Source organism: Oxyura jamaicensis, chromosome 2 (assembly GCF_011077185.1).
Source record: "Oxyura jamaicensis isolate SHBP4307 breed ruddy duck chromosome 2, BPBGC_Ojam_1.0, whole genome shotgun sequence".
NCBI lineage: Eukaryota > Metazoa > Chordata > Aves > Anseriformes > Anatidae > Oxyura > Oxyura jamaicensis.
The window spans coordinates 6,897,314-6,913,311 of NC_048894.1; the positions used below are offsets into that span (position 1 = coordinate 6,897,314).

At 38.9% G+C, this 15,998-nt stretch overlaps 1 protein-coding gene across 2 annotated transcripts in view; it reads right to left on the reverse strand.

Annotated features, from left to right (window-relative positions):
- Positions 1 to 15,998, reverse strand: part of PRKAG2 (protein kinase AMP-activated non-catalytic subunit gamma 2) — a 213,824-nt gene that overhangs the window by 188,727 nt on the left and 9,099 nt on the right. Inside the window, exon 1 of one of the 2 annotated variants that reach the window (XM_035319207.1) lies at positions 7,664 to 7,714. The exons of the other annotated variant lie outside the window; for it this stretch is intronic. Within the exon in view, the coding sequence (XP_035175098.1) occupies positions 7,664 to 7,699 (36 nt within the window). The 5' untranslated portion in view covers positions 7,700 to 7,714. Of the gene's footprint in view, positions 1 to 7,663; positions 7,715 to 15,998 lie in introns of those variants that run through there. 2 annotated transcript variants of the gene reach the window in all.

Here is a 15,998-nt window from a genome sequence, read left to right on the forward strand (position 1 = left end):
TTTTAATCTTGCTGCAGATGGAAATTTCCATACTACAGTTCTGCAATGATTGTAAACAGGAGACTGGTTTCAACATCATCAGATCTTAACCCTTTATATAAAGAACAGTGGCTGAATAATCTGTCTGTAAGGAAGGGAGAACAAGGCAATTCAACAAGGGCTCTGTGCAAAAAGGAGGAACTGAGACTGAGAGCAACTATTTTCTCAGCTCCCCATTTTTAAACTTTATGAAGAAAAAGAAAAAAAAAAAAAGAGAAAAGAATCAAAAAGCTACTAACTTCACAGAACTTAGCACTTTAAAAGTTTTCATCTGCTCCTTAGCCCAATATTATAGACTAGCTTGCACATGACAAAGTAAACAAATTATAAGAAAAAAGCTTATACAAATGCTACAGGATTCTTTCCAACTCCTTCACCTCCTAGTTCAAGAACAAAATATAGACACTTTTCAATACTGAACAACTTCATTTTTGAGCCATGGTATCCAAAATTTGATACCATGGGTTCTTTTCATTAACCTGAATAGCAAACAAGGATAGAGTATGCCTCCTAAAATGCAAACTTTTTTCATTCACATTACCAGGCTGGTGTGTGGGAGGAGAAGCAGACGATGCTGTGGGCTTCCACCATCCATGCTCTGCATCCCTTCAACTTGCTGTGCACGCTGGAGATGCAGTGGCTCTGCCTCTGTCATTCATTTAACAGAGCATGTTTTCCAGAAATACATGCACAGAGAAAAAGGAGATGGGCTTTCTGAGTTCCCAACTCATGTCCTATGCAATGCAATTGATTTTTAAGCTACTTCAGGATTTGCCTCAATCTTTGGACATGAATGGAAGGATTAAATGTTTCAAGGGTGTATTTATATAATCTGGGCCTAAGGTATCCCTGGGACAAAGTGTCCCTGCCACACCTCTCCACGGCAGCAGCCAGGCAAGTTTGCTTTGTTTTCCCTCCAGGGAAGACTAGAATATAATAAAATAATAAAATAATTTTAAAAGCCCAACATCTAAAGATCTGAATAATTTCACAGTGATTTGGGGTTAAATCCCAAGTTCTAGATCTTCCTTAAGGCTGAAATTACAAATCAAATGCAAAACTGTCAAAACCTTGCATCACATCTATCAAATGCAAGCAAATATTTTCAGTGCAGAAAGAACATTTCAAACCCCTGACACACAACCAATCTGGTTAACAAACACACGTTCCCCAAGCAGAGATGTTCCAGTTCATGACTTCTGTACTTCGTACCCAGAAGTGATCGAGCCGAGGCAGCCTTGTGCAAAGTTTGTAATTGCCATTGAATAGATTTGCTCAGCTAGCACTCTCCTTTTCCCCCAAAGAGTCTCATTTGAACATTCCTACCTTTCATTACATTCACTAGCCTTGTTTACCGTCTGCTGTTTAACAAGATATCCTCACCAAATCCTCTTGCTATGCCGTTACAGCAGTCTGAACAAAAACAAAAGCAAATGGTTAAGGCTCCTTCCACTTCTCCTGTATTTTTGCTATCAAGGGACTGACATTCGGTCCCTGCAGTGCTACATTCACTAATTAAAGAGTGCATTTCATCTGCATTGCAACACTAACTGTGAAAATACAATCAACCGTCTACCACAATCATGAATTAATATCCGTAAAATATCATACCATGATAAACCAGATGTTACCATGTCGTTTCAAAGTAAGATGAATCTTCTGCCTCGCAGAGGGGTTCCCTTTTATTTTTCACTTAAACTTGGCTAACTGGAGGGAGCTGGAAACCTTGGCCCTTTGTGAGTAACAGTCTCCTGAATTCCTTGTCTGAGTTTGCAGCCTATGTATAGTTTTTGGTTAATATTTATTTGACCATTTTGACTTTCTTTTGAGTTCTGCGTATCTTACTTGTGGGCCTGGTTTCACTAAACAGGCAGTGATAAATTTGGGATTTTTATACTTATCAGCATGGATACTTTTTGATACTATGTTTTTATTTTATTTTTTTTAAAGTGCTGCACACAAAAATGGCTACTTTCATACACATGTGAGCAGGGCTCTGGTTTGCTGCTGAATTATTGCATAGATTTGAACACAGTGCTCCAAGAAAAGATCTGTAATTGTTTAGTGGTTGGGCTGCTGGCAGAATTCCTGGGGCTGTTTTTATAAATAGGCCTAAGGACAAACAAACAAGCTACTAATAACAAGTCGGCTGTTCTGTTTTAAAGCAGCTCTGCTTTGTGTTGTCCAGCACACGAGAAGCTCAGATGGCAAATATAGCAAAACCCATGGCAAGAGCTAAGAATAGATCATGCCAATAATCAGTAGTGCTTCTATTTCTCTAAAACCTTAAAAATTCAGTTCAATTAAATAAGCTTAATTTGAGGGAAATACCAAGATACACCAGGCTGTGTTTGGCTGTTCTGTCTCGGACCTCCATTTCCACTGATACTAGATCAAGTTGAGAAGTGGTAAAATGGCTTATGAACAGACAAATCCAGCTCCACTAAGCCTGCTAAATTTTTAAAGTTGATCTTGCTTCTTCCACCCATTCTTTTCACTGTGTCCAACTTCCAACTACATCAAAGACCTGGACAATACTCAGAACACGTTGTCTGAACCTTATGAAGCTCTCCTGTTTATCAGGAACATCACAGCTTTTAGTGGGAACTCCTCTTTCCATAAGTAATCCTTCGGGTACTTAGCCATCAGCAATGGTCAGACTTTCTGCTGCCTCCATCTGAATTTATTCACTTAATTTTATGATACTGGTATTTATTTATTTGCTTTCAGTGTTCTGGGAAAGGGGTTTAGCCTTCCTAGCTAAGTATTTAAACCCATTTATTAGCCCTTCAGTACCTTTCTTTGGGAAAGACACTTTCTGGGATATCTTTCTCTGGTATTTCATATACATCTATCTATTTCACAAAATATGTCTATCAGAAGACCTTTTCCACCTGTGGACTTGGAATTTTATTTGTTACTATCAATGGAAACTATCTTATATGGGTAAAGCCCATCCCAAAACAGTAACTCTCGTAAGCAGTGCAGCTATAATAAATTATTTTGGAAGAAGAGAGGTAAAATTAGGCCCCTTACCCTTTTAATTCCTCTTCTCTTACTTATAGATCTTATCTCTGTTACTTGGAGGATGATCTTCATCAGCCACTGTTGGCCATGGGGTCCCTGATAGGCATGTCACAATTTTGCTGCCTGCTGCCCATTTCCTCTGCTAATTCTCCTCTTGGAGGGGCTTATTTTTAATTTCCATAACTGTGTTGGTTTTGCTTTGTTTTGTCTTTTGTATCCCCTTGGAGAGCATACTTTGTCCCCACAACCCTCCTCAGAGACTTAGCAGCTCTCTTTATCTCTTTCTTTATGTCATTCAGCATTAGCAGCTTAGTCTGTGAGAAAACAAATCCTCTTTCTTGCTGATAAGAAGTCACTTACGCTATTCCTTCCCTTTGTTTTCCCCCTCTCTTTAGAGGGAAGATCTAGCCAGCCTTCGTGCCACTTCCCGGGATGACGCAGGAAAGAACAAGATGCCTGGTGGACCACACGCGATTGCTACTGAGGTGAGTGCTTTTCTGATAATGCCCAGAAATGGTGGAGTCAGCATGGATTAAGGAAACAACGAAGTGCTCAGCATTTACAGCAATGCTGAGCACACACTGACGCATGTCAGGGTGCACGCTGCAGCCCCAGGGGAAGAAGCAGCACCATTGCTAGATGAAAAGACTCCAGGTGACTTTATAAAAGCACCTTTGCCCAGGAGAAAATCCTCTCTGGTAGAAGTACGTTGGTCATAGGGGCAGCACAGCAGGAAGAGGAGCTGGTAGGAATAATGGTCATGAGAGCAGCGATGGGGTTCTCTTGACAAGCACCAACCACAGAGACACAATTTCCTTGGCACAGCCCTCCCAGAAAATGCCCTCGTAAATCACCTGCACAGCCATGAGGTGAATTTGTACTCAGTTGAAATTCAAAAGGCCCAAAGTCTGCAACATAAAAACATCAGTTTTCAGAGAAGCATAACTTCTTGAGCCGTTGTGGGATGGTTGTGGGCTGAAGAGGCATTGAAATGGACACTCAGCATCCTCTCAAGGGGGTCTGGATTGGCAGCCAGGACAAAGGCAATGCCAGGCCAGGCTCTAGGTGGTACTTGCTCTCTGGATAAACCCACCACTGCAGGGCTGGAAACCAGCAACTCTCAAAAGTGCTAAATCCACACGTACATGCATACAAATCCGTACTAAAACATAAGCATTACCAAAGAGATCACTTAAATATTTCGCTACATTAGCTCACAAGTGTGCAAACAGCTTTGTTCTTGAAATCTTGCTGCTTCCTCTGTGGGAATCTAAAATCACAGGAAAACCTTCAGAACACCTGCTTACATGGGAAGGTGTGGGAGCAAACAACACTCTTTTTCAGCTTTAAGGAAAAGAGTTATTTCTGCAAGTTTCTGCTGTTCTGCAACACAACAGCTGCTCCAGCCTCGCTGTCAGCTTAAGCCAATTTTAAGTCATCAGTTTTCAGCACACAATGCAGCTGAAAGAGAATTCAGCTGGTAGCACTGTTGGAAACAAATCATTATTTGCCCAGAACTTATATTAACCTTTTATTTTCCTTGAATATCCCCACTGTAAAAGCATGGTTCATACCCTTCAAACAGACCGGAGAAAACAAGTATCAAAAAGAAAAAAAAAAAAAAAAAGAAAAAAAAAAGGTAAATAGGACACCAGAAAAGTTTATAAAATGTAGCAGAAAGAGAAGAATAAGCTCTAGGAATTACGCCAAGCATTTTCAGTCTGTCAAGCAAGCTGATGAAGATCTTGAAGCAGAATCTGATCAACTTCTACTCCAGATGAGCTCAGATTCTCTCAAGAACTACATAGCCCAACAGTATACCACGCTTGAAAATCAGGTTGTCCTATACAGAGGGAGACCAAAGTATAAGCAGGCTCAACTCCAGGGATCGTGTTGTTTCAGCCACACCACCAAGCCCATCTGCTTGCACAAATGGCTCTACTGTAAAGGTAAAGATCTAGACAGCTACTACTGCTGCAAGGATAACAAAAGTAGTCCTAACTAAATGTGCTTGATTCTGTCTTACCTTCAGCAATTTGGTAAAGTAATGAAATCATATTCCTGCACTGAATAGGTCTATTTTCATTTGTAGTTCTGCAAGAAGTCTACATGCAGTATAACCTATAGCAAATGCTATACAAATACTTTGCAAATGTAAGCCCTGTTCTAGTGATCTATATTTTGTCAAGCTAAGTTTTAGCTAAAACCTGGATGAAAAAAAGGTAAAGTTAGAAAAGTAAAGGATTTGTCAAATTAATATATATATTTAATATATATTAAAGTAATAAATTAATAAATATATTATAATATATTTTATATGTTTTTTTATGTGAAATCAAAAAGATCTATCACTTTCACTAAGACCTTGAAATCTCACAGGGTAGCACAGATCCATCTTTGGCTGTCTCTGCAAGACTCCACCCAACTCTGTGCTAATGCTAATACTGATAATTGCGGACAAAACACCAATTTCTTAGTATGTTCTTCCAAGACTTGGTTCGTAGTGTTAGCCCTCTCTTGTGCTCCTTCCTGCAGACACACCAGGAAGCATGGAGGAGAGCAAGGAATTTCAAGTCCCTAGTGCAAAGAAGCAGTGCATTAAAACCCAGATGAACAACATGCTTTCTTTTCTTTTTTTTTTTTTTCTTTTCTTTTCCTTTTTTTTTTTTTTTTTTTTTTTTCCTTTACCAATGTTTTGGAAATAGTTTTGTTCATCTTAGCTCAAGAATCCCCTCAAAACATTTTAAGCTGAGGCAGACAGCCTGGTGATGATACGAAGCTACCAGGCTCACTCACTAGCAGAAGCACCAGAGTAGCTCACTGGAAGAATTGGATAACGTCACTGAGTGAAGGAAAAGAATTAAGGCTAATTTTATAAATTTGATTTAATGAATTTAGTTTATTCCCTGAATTCATGTTTTTATGGACTATAATTTTGTCTAAAACCTGAGAATTTAGCAGCTGGGTAGAGATGATCTGAAGCATAGCAGTCTCTAAAGGTTAACAAGGAGGTGTGATTGTAATGCTGCTATGGATAGAGCATGTATGGTTACAGAATGTGGCAGGAAGCCTTCAGGGCAGATAAAAAGCTTTACTAACATATATATTAGCATTGTGAAAACTCATCTGGAATAATGTGTACAGCTCTGGTCATCTGTGCTCAGGAAAGGTTAATTCAGCTGGGAACAGGTGCACCGACAGACTATTTTGATGATGAGCAGAACGGAGGCTCTCTTATGGGACGTGACTAAAAGAGCTTGGCTTGCTGAGCTTTGCAGTCAACAGCTGAGAGTGTGTGCGATCACGCTCCAATGTTACACACAGTGGACAAACACCACAAGGGAGAAGAGAGATAAAGGACACTTTGTGGGTGCAATCGTCAGATGGAAACAGATTGTGAATAAACTTAGGTTGGAAATTAGGAATGGAAAGACTGAAATTCTGGAGCAACATTCTAGCAAGAGCAACGGGGACAAAAAACGTAACTGCTCTGCAGACTGATGGAGTTTCTTACAGGGAAGGTATGATGGGGCTGCCTACAAGATTTTCCTACAGGAACAGGAAATGGAAATAAATGGCAGGTTAAAAGAAGGCTCCTTCTTGTTTTGTGCATATTCTACAACAAGAAGGAAAAGACATGGTAATTATTTCTAGTAGATTTTCCAGGTTTAAGCAGTTGTGGAGACCCCTTAGATGGCAGATCTGCAGAACAGAAGCAGCCTAGAGATCTAATGAATGGAAGATCAGAAAAGGCTACTGACATCTGGAAAAAAAAGTCATTCTATGTATGATGTGAGGGTCATCATAAAAATATAGGATGATTCAGAAGGTTAATTCTGGAACGTTTACCGGATTTGGAAAGAGACTGGTATGCAACATGTGACCACGTGTCTCAGAGAGACACCATCTCAGCGTTCAGAGTATGCCAACCTCATTCTTTTGCTAGACCTGCATCAAAACATGTGAAGCCTGTTGTAAGAAGTCCTTGCTCCATGTCCTTCTTGGAAACCTCGCATCAGATGTGCCACATGGATTAAATGCAAAAGTACGCATGGAAATATGGGTGTGTGCAGACACACCCCTATGCATATATACATCACAAACATGGGATACTACTCATAAAAACTGATCATCCACTTGCACAAGGGTCTGAAATACCCCAAGACTTGGTGAGGAGTTGGATGATGACTCCGAAGTGGAATCAAGATGATCTGACTTATCTAAATCAATCAAGAAACAGAAATGATCTCCGTAACCTACTGAATAGATGGGAAAAACAAGCAAATAAATTGAAGATTTTTTTTTTTTTCTGAAACTGAAATATTATATTTTTGACTAGACTTGAAAGAGAAGCTCAAAAAGAGGAAGGGAAAGCTTTAAAAGTGAAATTAAAACTGAAATAGGACAGAGAAAGAAAAGAAAAGAAAAAAAAAAAAAAAAAAAAAAGGCTTCCTCAAAATGGTTAAGAAAGAAAATATACCAACACTATTCTTTTTCACTTTAAGCATTGACCAGCCACCACCATGGTCCCTGTCCCTACTTTCACCTGTCTCAGCTGCCTGGAAGACTACTTTTATCTTATATATGAAAACCAGACCCTTGTTAGCAGAACACTGAGCTGATTTGTCACCATCTTTCCAGGTTCAAACCGCAGTTCCCACGGTGAGGGCGTCCTTCTCAGCATACGCTCTTCCTCAGCTCTCCCCAGGGCTTAGGGAACAGCCGGCTCTCCAGAGGCATCAGCTGCTGTAACTTTGGGAGTCTGGTGACCTGGCTTTTAAAATAGTGGGAGTAACTTCCGCTGCTCCCTCAGCAGAGGTTTTATGGAACCAAGAGCATGCCAAAACCCTGCTCGCCCTTGTGCGCAACTGGAGTAACAAAAGAGCAGCTGTGCTCAGTTTAAGGCAAGGCTCTACTTTCCCACCCCTGATTTAAAACTGGCTTATTTCCATCAGCAACAACATTATCCATCATTAACAACAATGAATGGCAGAGAATGGATGTTTTATGGGGAGCCATAGGCTCACAAGTGCTATCTGATTCTGCTTCGACTGGGTCAAATTGACATCATCCCCAACCGAAGGCAGTAAATCTATTTACATAGGAGTCTGGCAACTCCTGTGCACTTCATCACAGGTAAATTCCTGCAGCCAAAGGGAGGCTCATTACTGCTGATCCTACATATGAAAAACTCCATACAGAGTCAGTGCGGGATCAGGACTAGTGTGGGCCAAGACATCTGCCAGTGCTGATTTACCTAGATCAATCTGGCTTTAAGCATGATGTTTTAGCTAATGTACAAGACTAGGGAGCCTATAAGGTCTATTTTCCGTCTTGCTATGGACTTGGGCAAGTTACCTTTTATATTTTTTCTTTCCAGGCTTTAAATCAGAAATAATGATACTTCCAAGCAATTTGGGTATTAACTTATACATTTCTGCCAAACATTTTGAAATGTGCAAAAGGAAGAATACAGAGGAGGGCAGTCCATTAGGGTTATTATGTTATGTTGGCTCTAACACCAGGCTTTCTTTTCAGGAGAGTTTTAAAATAAATATTTGGATCAAATACCCCATCAATAAAAACCTGGACATCCTCCAAGAGTCCACTTCTTTGGCAAGTTCAAATAAAGCAGATCTCCCTGTGTTTAATGTATAAGTGAAAACTGGAGTGCACAGAACACTGGTATTAGGGGGTACAGTTGTCTGATAAGAGCTACGATCTACAGACTTTACACTGAATAGCATATGGATAATAAGATGAGACTGGTGAATACCAGGATCTTGCAAATACCTGACAGCTGACAGTCAGGTGATTGGTGAAATTTCAGGTTCAGCATTGCTAGGGCATTGCTATTACTGATGGTTCACTAGGAATCATGCTGCCCTCCAAACCAAGAAGGCAGGACAGTGCTGGCACTCAAAACGCTGGAGAGGCCTGGAATGAACAAGACCATGTTTTTCCCTATACACAGAGAAGTAAAGCACCTGTATCCATTCAAGATCTCATGACACATTCCCTTCAGAAAATAAATTCTGTTCCACAATTTGCATTTTTAGGTGATTAAAGTTCTCCCTGTCAGCTATGCCTGATGAAGTAATTTTCCTGAATTCCTGAAAAAAGTTTTCCCAGCACTGCCAGTGCCAGTGAAACACCTAGAGTTCCCTGTCCCAGAGCTATCTATGTGTCAGTCATAAATGGCAAAATACAACTTTTAAAGCACTTTCGAGCTTTTCATATGAGAAGGCTTACAACAGTCCCCAAGTTTACTCCATGTATACCATACCCAGCCCAGGTCAGAGCAGTCTGGGCGATATGTTCCCCTGAAGATCAAGAATAAAGTCATCAGGGTGCTAGGGTCAAGACTGCCATGTTTCTTACTACAGGGATATCCTTTTCCTCTGCAGTCCTGACAGATGGAAGGAGAAGCACAGCTGGATCCAAGATAAAGCAAGCTTGTGGTTAGGAGGTTGCCCTGCTGCTTGCAGTCTAGCTAGACTTGGCTTCAAGCACAGGATCAACTGTGTATTTTTGGGTTGTTGAGGAAATGAGACATTCATGACCTGATTCAGAAACTAAAGCTTCGGACTGTGTTTCAGATGAATCTGTTAATGAATTACTCACAATAGCTGAGTTTATGTTTGACTGAATTTCTATGGGCAGCTTAATGAATACATCTACTTGGAAAAGAGTTAAACCAAGATGCATATTCATACTTGCTCTACTTTGCCATTACACATAAAATATACAAATATGTTACACACTCACAGTTGCTTTACATATAATTTTGCTACAATAAAAAGTCAAGAGCAAGAAAACATTAAGGCTATTGCTAGAATTTATACATTTCCTTCCCAAAGTTATTACGTCCCTTGTAGCCCAACCAATGTGCCAGACAAAGAACCCTCCCTCCAGCCCCTGGACATAAGCCCCATGTCTCCACTGGTATTATGGGTGGAAACTCCTCTTCTGAGCAGTTTGGTAACATGACACAGAGCCAGGCTCATGGACAGCAGTGCTGAAAAGCCTGAATAACAGGCTGTCCTAGTAAGGAAAATATGAACTTCTTAAGGCTTATTTTTAATTAATTGCCAGATGGAAATGAAGTATTTTTCTTTAGAACTTTTAGAAGCTTCTCAGAAAAGTCAAGCTTTCCTCAGAAAAAGGAATGTTCAAATGTTCAATGCCTTATGTTCAAATTGGGACAGATAAAAGAACTTTTTTTTTTTTTTTTCTATTAAATAAATCATGATAAACTCTGACATGATTTTCAGAAAAGAAAATAACATTAACTAAATCACCATGATGATTCCAACATAAAACATCTAGCCAAGTATATGTACTGCACATAAAAAAGCATATATTATGAAAACATACATAAAACTGTTTCAACTTACAGATCTTCAGCCTATTCACTGAGGCATACTTAATGTAAATGACTTACAAATCCATAGAAAGTATATGACTTAGCCTAATAAATGTCTCTTGATCCATACTGTCACCAGGTATCTACTTAAAAAAATATGGTCTGTCAGAATTCTGTATGGCCTGTTTGTACTTTGTCTCTATAACATGGAGGTGAAAGAGAAAGGCTGAATGTATCTATTCTGGTCTGTGCACTTTGCCAGTATTCACAGAGATATTTTAGGTTTCTGGCTCACAATGAGTGCAGCCTCTTACCTGCCTTCCCATTTAGACCAATGGAAGAAACCACAGCCTCAGAATTACAGTTGGAACATAATCAGAATAGCAGAGGGAGTGAATCATTAGCCACATATTGCCACTCTACCTGAGTTTCCCTCATACATCTCCATCACAGATCTCTTAGACATCCATTTTGCACAGTCTTTCTAAATGATACACTCAGATTTGTGGTAAACTGTGCTATGAAAGTTGTCTGCAAGGAGAGAAAGCTCTCAGCAGGATATCCAGAAGAAATTTAGATGTTTGACAAATTACATTCTTGTAAAATTGAAAAAAATATTATATTTTGGTATTTATTAACAAGGTATTTATCAATACACCATATGTTTCTCATTTATACCAGCCATAAGAGCACTCACAAGCTGAGGTGGTTCCCTCTGCCATCCCTCTAACCTGCAAGAGAGCCATAACAAAACCTTAATAATTTCATTTTGAGCAGAAATCATGCCTCCAGCGCTGACCACGCTGACTACAGCAGTTTTCAGAGGTGGCATGGAAAACACTCCCACTAAGCAAGTAACGCCAGTCAGGCCCAGTATATCTAGTGGTGAGCAGCCCGTACAGCTGGAAATCATCCAGAAAGTTCAGCCACTCCTTGATCAGCACTGAACAGACCACTCAGGCCAAAAAAAAATCTTTTAAATCCCCTAAAATGCTAATTGTGGATATCCTCCATGAAACGGAAGGAGCGTTGTAGCTCCCATTAGCATTAAGTAGCCTTAGGTAACCAAGGTCATCAGATGTTCTGAAAAACCTGACACTCATCCCTAAAGTCTACCTATGTCTCAGGGATGCAAAGAAAATGAAAAAAAATCCTTTCAATGAAGACACAACATGTAACTGCAAGACTGATTTTTGTGGTGCTTGTATTTTATGATTGTGGATTTTTTTTTTTTTTTTTTTTTTTAAACTATATCTCGAAATATCAGTTACTGCTTTTGGCTGGGGGGATACTGCTAAGGAATTACTATATATATATATATATATATATATATATATTTTTCCAAAGGGTACAATGACATTTGGAAATAACTGGATTACAAAAATAGGGACACATATTAAAGGGAAATCTGATGTGAAAACTGAAAGACTGGCAAGAAGACTGAAAAGCTATCTTTTGGAAACAGGTTCAAAATCAGTCTAATTCAGCAAAAATGTTTAGGAGATCACTGAGAAATGAAGTTCCCAACCCAGTGCCAGGAAGTCGGATTTCCTCACTACAATGATAAATATCTTCAGTGGTAATTGCTTAAAGACCAATCCTGCCTGTCAAAACAGAAGTGCCACAATGAATTGTTGTAAGGAATTTTAAATGATGGACTTGATTTGTGCCCTGAACCATGCTCAGTCTTTAGGGCTGTCCTCATGCTAACTTTCACAGCACTTAATTTAAATAATTTTCACTAAAAATAGATAAATCTATCTCTTTGGATAAACCATCATCCACATCTTTCCACATTCTCACTTTTCTGCAATGTTATCAGCAATCATATTTCTACCAGTCAATAGTTTTCCATCTTCCTTAACTCTATTATAATTTTCCATTTAAAATGCACTATGGCATAATCAGACTGCTTTTCAAGACCATCAGCTCTGGTAGGAGCAATATCTGTCTTGAAGAAAAAGAAATGGCACTGGCATAATCAATTTACTAATGACAGGTCCATTATACAATCAACAAATTGGTGTTTCTGCTCGCTATTCCCTTTTCTCTTGCCTCCATAATAGCTCTTGGTTCAGATTTAGATTTTGCAATTCATGTAATAAATGGATAAAGTAAGCATTTGGATTTTTACCAATTGTGTCTATTACTAATTGCAGCTGTTGCATTTTATTGCAAAAATACCTACTTTTCTGCATAAATATAATGATCACTCAGGCATAGATGAACATGCAAGTGCCCTGCATATCACTTGTTTTGTGTTTGCTTGATGTAAAGAGCCTTTTTGTCTCCAGGAGATGATGAAGCATGCACAGGACTATTTGGCTAAATTCCACTGTGTAGTAAAGTAGAAATTTACTCATTTTTCAGTATGAAACTCAATGACTTTCCTATTTCATTTTCTGTCATTCATTATTTTCTATACCAACCATCCTATAGGATAGATGTTTCATTTTGCAGCTCATCCTAGCAAATGGTGATCCCTCCATTACTGTCTTTACCTGATTTTTTTTCAGGGTTTAAGGAAAACACAGTTTAGATATTTCACTGCAACAATTCTGGAGAGGAAATTCTGGTTTGTTTTTTCATTTTTTTCATTATGAATAAAAATCTCATCTATATAATTTTATTCTATTTTATTTATTTTATATAATTCATCTGCAAAGCACTCCAGACTGCCTTGAGTTAGAGGACACAGTACAAATGAGATTCCCTGAGATATTTGACTGTGCCTTGGCTGAACATATTCAAAACGCCACTAGCACATTACATTAAAATTAATTAATTTAAATTTCACATTTGCAATATTTAGTAGACTGATAACCAGAACCCAAAATTAACATGATTTCAGGTTAGCTCAGCAGTAAATTGCCACTACCTGTTACCGTCCACATCCCCAAATAACCAAAAATGCCTCCACAGGTCAATAAATAAAAAAGAACCCTCTAAAATAACCTGGCAACGGCAGAGTAAAGCAGAGGATTCCTGTTGTGGGAGTTCTCCTGAGCAACAAGTACATTCCCAATGAGCAAGCCCAGGCATATTTGTTTTTACGCAGCCTTTTCCACACCAAGACACATTTCCATTCCCCCCTCCCTCCTTCTGCTTTTGTATTCCATCGTCCACATCAACAATTAGTGGAAGTGGCTGGCTGTGCCTGCTCACATTGTTCCCAGACTTTGCTCTCCCCCAGTGAGCTCTGAAGACCATGCATTATTTGACATGACATGACTTGGAGGCCTTCTACAGCAACAGCTGTATTCAGGGAAGCAGAGAAAAGAAAGAAAGTCCAGGTTACAACCATCCTGGAGAGCAGGACACGAATTAATACACCTTACTCTTTTACCACATTGTCCAAGGTGACTGGACTTTAATTCACTTAGTCCTGTAAATAATAATAAAAAATAAGAATAAAGAAAAAAAAAAGAGAGAGAGAGAAACAAGAAAAAAAAAAAAAGAGAGAAACAGCATAAAGGTCAAGATACAAAGTCAGCTAGCTGTTCTATTTGTTTTGTGACATTAAAACACAGGATATGAAATTGAAAAAATTGAAAATTATCTCCATACAGCTAGAAACTAAATCCAGATGTTTTAACATCAGGCAGAAGCATATTCATAATGATTTTTTTTCTGAAATCATTCAAAAAATTGCATTTTCCATCACAGTTCATTTGTCTGGAACATGAGCAATTTGCCAGCCTGTATGTACACACTGAATGTATTCAGCTTGTAGTAAACAGCTGCACACACGGCAGCCTCCTTTCATACATACACACACAGGCTCTGCACTTGTGTCCTTATATATATATATTTTTCATTAACCTAGTCAACTGCACAGAACTTTCAAGAGCATAAAACAAAATTAAACTATTGCTCCCTGGAAATGGACTCTTAGCAATTTCTTATCTGAAAACTGATGTTTCCTTGGGGTATATACTTAGTATTTCCTCTCATTTTGTGGCTGGAGTCCACAGAAATAGGATTTTACCAGGAGAAGGTGATCGCCATGTGCATGGCCCCAGATGTTCAGGCTGTGTGTTCCAATTCTCATCATTAAAGTGCACACACAGATCACTGGCAGTGGTATTGACAGTCTTCACTAATTACATGTGTGCCCTTTATTCCATTATTTTAACTCAAAAACAGTCAAGGCAATGAGCTGTTTTGCAGCAGATATGTACACAAAAATTTCAAGTTGGTTACTCCATCACCTTCTGACAACTTGAGGTGTTCTCTCATCTCTTTCCAGTGACCTTGACAAAGAGCAGCCTGTGAAGCAACATCAGCACCAACTTGTGCAAATCCAAATACTTTTAAACCCAAATACCTCTGTTTCATAAATATTCAGACAAAAAGTAGACGCAGATCATGGCAGTGAAAGATATTTTTCCTTTTAAAACTTGTCTATTTAAGAGTCAATTTGAAATAGCTATCCACATTAAGTCTGAACACATTAAATGCCTGCAGTAGTTCACAACAAGTTTTAAAAGGTAACACGGGTAAAAATATGTAAATAAAAAATCCTCCCAGCTTTGAAATGAGTGCAGCTTTTTCTCAAGTTACACTTAAAAGTTAAAGGGAGTAGAAAAGGAATTTAGTTTGGAAGTCTTTATCATATACAATAATTGGTCACTCTGTCAAACCTAAGTTTGTACATCGACTTTATTGTATCACAGTGAATTGCACCACACCAAGTACTGGTATTAGTTTCAGTTTTTATCATCAAGAGAACAGCTGCTATTTATTTCTTCCCAAATTACTTCATGGTATTACTTTCAATCTCTGTTCCATAAAAAAGCAAGCTTCTGACCTTTTTTTCATTTCTTTTGTTGTTGTTGTTGTTTAGCTATCAGGTGCAAGAGGATGTTTTCCCCATTCAAAGCTGAAAATAAATCGGGAGTGGAAAAAGTAGGAAAAGGCGCTTTTGTTTTGTAATACATGTACAAAAAACAGAAGGGGAAGAATGGCATTTTGAAAGCCTGAAAGATGTAAAATTAGATTTTCAAACATGCTTAAGGACTTCCTGATGCAGATGAACCAGTAGGATCTTCAAACACTGCGAAGGGAACTACCATGGCCAAAATCTTTTGAAAACCCCATCTCTCTTAACTACTAGCTTTCTTAGCACCTAATATTTTTCTCTAGGATTAATCTTGTGAATGGCATTTCAAGTAATTCAAGTAATCCTTTGTTCTAGGGGGGTGTTGATCTCAGACTGTAGTCAGACGGCCATCAGAAGTGAATGAGTTACTGGGGCTCACCAAGTTACCACTCACCTGCTGAGTTGTTTTATCTGACAGTGCCCACTATGAAAATGAAATATGTTGGCTAATGAAGAAAGCATTTTAAGAAAACATGTTTTACTCAGCATCGCAATGGGACAGGAGGATGCACGTAGGCTGTTACTAAAGCCAAACTGGCAAACGGCAGCTCGCTTTGCCTGGGTAACTGTTGGTTGGAGGCCACCGGGACAGCTGATGAACGCTGCATTCCCCAAAGGCGAACAACATTTTTCTCTTACCAAGTAATAGAGACTAGTCCACTGCTGTACATGACTAAGGAAGGC